We start from the raw sequence: 4,132 nt of genomic DNA on the forward strand, positions 1-4,132 counted from the left end.
AATTTTATATCCAGCTACAGCACTGAAGCTGTTTATCAGGTTTAGGAGTTCTCTGGTGGACTTTTTAGGGTCACTTATGTATACCATTATATCATCTGCAAAAAATGATATTTTGACTTCTTCCTTACCAATTTGTATCCCCTTGATCTCCTTTTGTTGTCGGATTGCTCTGGCTAGGACTTTAAGCACTATATTGAATAGGTAGGGAGAAAGTGGGCAGCCTTGTCTAGTCCCAGCTCTCTTCTACCATGTGAGTTTCAGAGATGGACGTCAGGTCATCCGACTCAGTGGCAAGGGCCCTTACCCTCTGGGCTATCACTCTGGCTCGGCCTTAACCTTCTTTTATTTATTTATTTATTTATTTATTTATTTATTTATTTGGTTTTTCAAGACAGGGTTTCTCTGTGTAGCCTTGACTGCCCTGGAACTCACTTTGTAGACCAGGCTGGCCTCTAACTCAGAAATCCGCCTGTCTCTGCCTCAAACAAAATAAAATAACAAAACAAAATAAGCCCATATTACATACCAAGCCAGGTGAACCTGATTCAATAAATTCTTTAATCTAGTAAGCCTCTTTAATAACCTTAAAAATATTAGCGTTGTTCTTCCCTAAAGATCACTTATGTAAACTTTTTATATCAAATTACTTTCTATCCACAATGACTTGTTACCTAAATTTACCAGTTGTTTCATATTCTTCTACTAACTCATAGAAGATACTTAAAATACAATTGTGATAAAGTAGTAATATTTAAAGTCTCATAGTTACTGGATATAAGTAGCCATGCCTACAAAACAATTACTGATTTTTTTTTTAATAAACAGAACTTAAGTAAGTTCCATTTCCTTTTAATACTGCATAGAACCTCACTAAAAACAGCTACAGAGGCGGATTTGTAAGGCCATGAGAGGGTTCCTTGCCTATACTTATAACTGCAGAAAACTTATAAAGACGGACATGAATGATTTTAGGACATGTCTGAATGATTTTTAAGCTAAAAAAATGATCAAATGTATTTATCCTACTTATGGCTTATAAATTAGTTTAGAAGAGAAACCAGCAGATACCTGCAAGTCCACTTAGGGAGTAAAGTTAATAAATGTTCACTTGGTTTCTTGTTCGTTGGAGACAAGATCACCCTATGTCACCCAGGTTGATGTTGAACTTCTGGGCTGAAGTGACTGGTCTGTGTCAGGGTATCTTTTGGTGGTGTTCTTTGAGACAGCCATGGCTGCCCTTGAACTCAGAGAGAGCTGTCTGTCTCTGCCTCCTGGGTACCAGGGGCAAAGGCTTGCCCTGCCAAGATATCTTCATAAAGCCAATATAAGAAAAATGTTTTAGTGGTCATTTAAATTCTGATACACACCAACAGCAACCTTTTGATCCAGAAACACAATTATTTTGATATTATGGAAACCCTCCAAGGAACTGTACCTAGTGTCATGAGAGCAGCAACCAACAGCCATCCTGCTTGTGTGCGCTGAAGTGACAGGCGGCTGTTTTGAGCAGCGGAACACAGCAAATCTTCTGCTAATGTCATGATAATCTGTATGTGTATAGAACAAAGCAATAAAAATCAGATTACAAATTAAGCCAGGTGGAAGAAACTAATTACAATCTCTTGGAAGACTTGTTCTTACATATAGTAAATTACAACCGTGACCAATTATTTGGGTTATGTGATAGGATGATATCGTACAAGAAACTATAAACAATTAAGTTTTCAAGGTTAAAAACCAGATGATTAAAAGGTACACAGACAGGCACAATTCTTTATGAAGCACAAGTGACAACACTGTAAGGTTATTCAAATTGTAGCTGTCCAGATTTTATTTACTTTGCTTTAAGCAATTACCTTTTAGGTCAGTAATCACCAGAAAAAGTTTCATTATTGAAGTTTCCCTTTATAAAATTCTATATACAAACCTTAAGGGTTCATAATGGTCTTCCCAAAAGCAGTGAAGCTGGATTCTGTAATATGTTACATTTTAAAAGTCTCTCAAATAGATGGTGTAAACGACAGAGAAATAACCAGGCAATTCAAATGTATGTATCCTGTGTTTATAGAGTTCAAAGGCCAGGAGGAATGCATTGAATCTGAGAAAGCAGGTATCACCAATCACCTCTGGATAGATGACAGGGTGTAGGAGCTGCAGAGACAGTTCCTAAAGGAGGCAGCGCTGCTAACCGCAGCTTACAGAGTTAACAGGTGACACTCAGAAAAAGAAAGAATGAAACAATCAGGAGAGTCACATCAGGACAAGAAGGCATCTTCTCAGATGAAACTTCACATGTGAGGGGTCAGAATTAATGAGAGGTGAGGACAAACTTAATGCACACACAGTTAACTCTGATTATAACTGAAAGGGTGGCAGGGAAGGAGAAATGGTTCAGCAGTTAAGAGCACCTGCTGCTCTTGTAGAGGATGCATGTTCAGTTCTCAGCACTCACATGGTGGCTCACAATTATCGTTATTCCAGTTTCATGGGATCCAATACCCTTTTCTGACCTCCGTGGGCACCAGGCATGTATGAAGTACACATACATACATACACTCAGGCAAAATACTCATACAAGTAAGATTAAAACAAGCAAGCAAACAAAACCAAGGGACTTCCTCAACTTGTTAATCAGTTTATTACAACACTGACAATATAAAGATATTTGAATTTTTGACATTTTTGTAGAGGATATATTATAAAGTTGTACATATAACTCCTTGATTGAACCCTGATTTCTTTTGGGGGGAAATAGGGAAAGGCATTTAGAGTCTCAGGGTCATCACTAGGATATTCTCTATCACTGGTTAATTATTGCTTCTAGTCATTTTTAGTAGAAAGAATGAGGCTGTAGTATTTATTTTGAAAGAAATAAAATTGAGTTCATAGTGATAATTTCATCTTAACATATGGGCCTTTATTTAACTTTCTTTTTTTCTTTTTTTTGGTTTTTCGAGACAGGGTTTCTCTGTGTAGCCCTGGCTGTCCTGGANCTCACTNTGTAGACCAGGCTGGCCTCGAACTCAGAAATCCGCCTGCCTCTGCCTCCCAAGTGCTGGGATTAAAGGTGTGCGCCACCACACCCGGCTTTTTTTTTTTTTTTTGGCACAGAGTTCTACTAAGTAGTCCAGGCCACTCTCCAACTCCTGACCCTCAAAGAAATGGGCTTAAAGGCAGACTGCAGCCAAGATTATAATAGTATTTTAAAAGGCAAAAAATGTATGTACTATAAGGAGAAACCAGAGTATGCAGTGTGATTTTAAGTAGACTTACATGGCAAGGCTAGATACCCTGCAAATTCTGATATCCTATAGAAAGCCTACTAGGAAAAGCACAGGAAGTACCTTTCCCCACCCAGTATTGGAGTCAAAGCACACTAAACATGACTCCATCTGTGAGTCATGCGGTCTAGCCCAGGAAGCACTCCTTGAGAAAAGTGAGGACAACTATCATTTCTCAGAGACTGTGCAGCTAGTGTTCAACACACAAAGAATCCTCAGGAGCCATGCTGTGGTCCCACAGGGCTTTCACTGGGTGGCATACCACCAGCAACCCATTTCACAAAAAACATGAACATCACAGAAAATGAAATCATTACCTTGCCCTTTCCATGAGGAATTCCCAAAGGACAGTGTGTCACTGCACCGAGCAAGGCTGCCACAGCAAAACTAAAGCCAGTCACTGCTTCTGGTGAAGACTTGAGTGTCGCGAGCCGTTCTAGGCACCGATCTAAGAGAGGTGTCAGATAAGAAGGCAAGGCCACCGCAATGCAGTGCAAGCACCAGGCTGCAGCCAGTCGAACAGCAATGCTAGGGTGCAGAACCACTGAGATGACACTGTCCAAAAGGCCTGCAAGGACAGAGTAAAGCAAACGGCTTATGTGTACTGACAGAACTCATTTCAGCCAGAAGACAGTCAAAAGAATGGACAGCCACCTGCATATAAAATATACTACTTCTACGAAAAGCCAAATTACAATGGAAGAAGTGAGATGTAACTAAATTGTTTTTTTTGTTTTTTTTTTTTTGGTTTTCAACGTAGAGATCTCTTCTAGTATTATCTCATGAAAATGAACTTGTTGTTGTTGTTTTCGAGACAGGGTTTCTCTGTGTAGCCTTGGCTGTCCTGGAAC

The 4,132-nt window shown here is 39.4% G+C and overlaps 1 protein-coding gene across 2 annotated transcripts in view; it reads right to left on the reverse strand.

Annotated features, from left to right (window-relative positions):
* Nucleotides 1–4,132, reverse strand: part of Heatr5a (HEAT repeat containing 5A) — an 86,665-nt gene that overhangs the window by 68,283 nt on the left and 14,250 nt on the right. For both annotated transcript variants that reach the window (XM_021202178.2, XM_029540827.1), the window contains exons 9-10: nucleotides 3,599–3,849; nucleotides 1,436–1,547 (exon numbers count right to left, since the gene is read on the reverse strand). In XM_021202178.2, the coding sequence (XP_021057837.1) occupies nucleotides 1,436–1,547; nucleotides 3,599–3,849 (363 nt within the window). The remainder of the gene's footprint in view (nucleotides 1–1,435; nucleotides 1,548–3,598; nucleotides 3,850–4,132) is intronic.

This window comes from Mus pahari, chromosome 7 (assembly GCF_900095145.1).
Source record: "Mus pahari chromosome 7, PAHARI_EIJ_v1.1, whole genome shotgun sequence".
Taxonomy (NCBI): domain Eukaryota; kingdom Metazoa; phylum Chordata; class Mammalia; order Rodentia; family Muridae; genus Mus; species Mus pahari.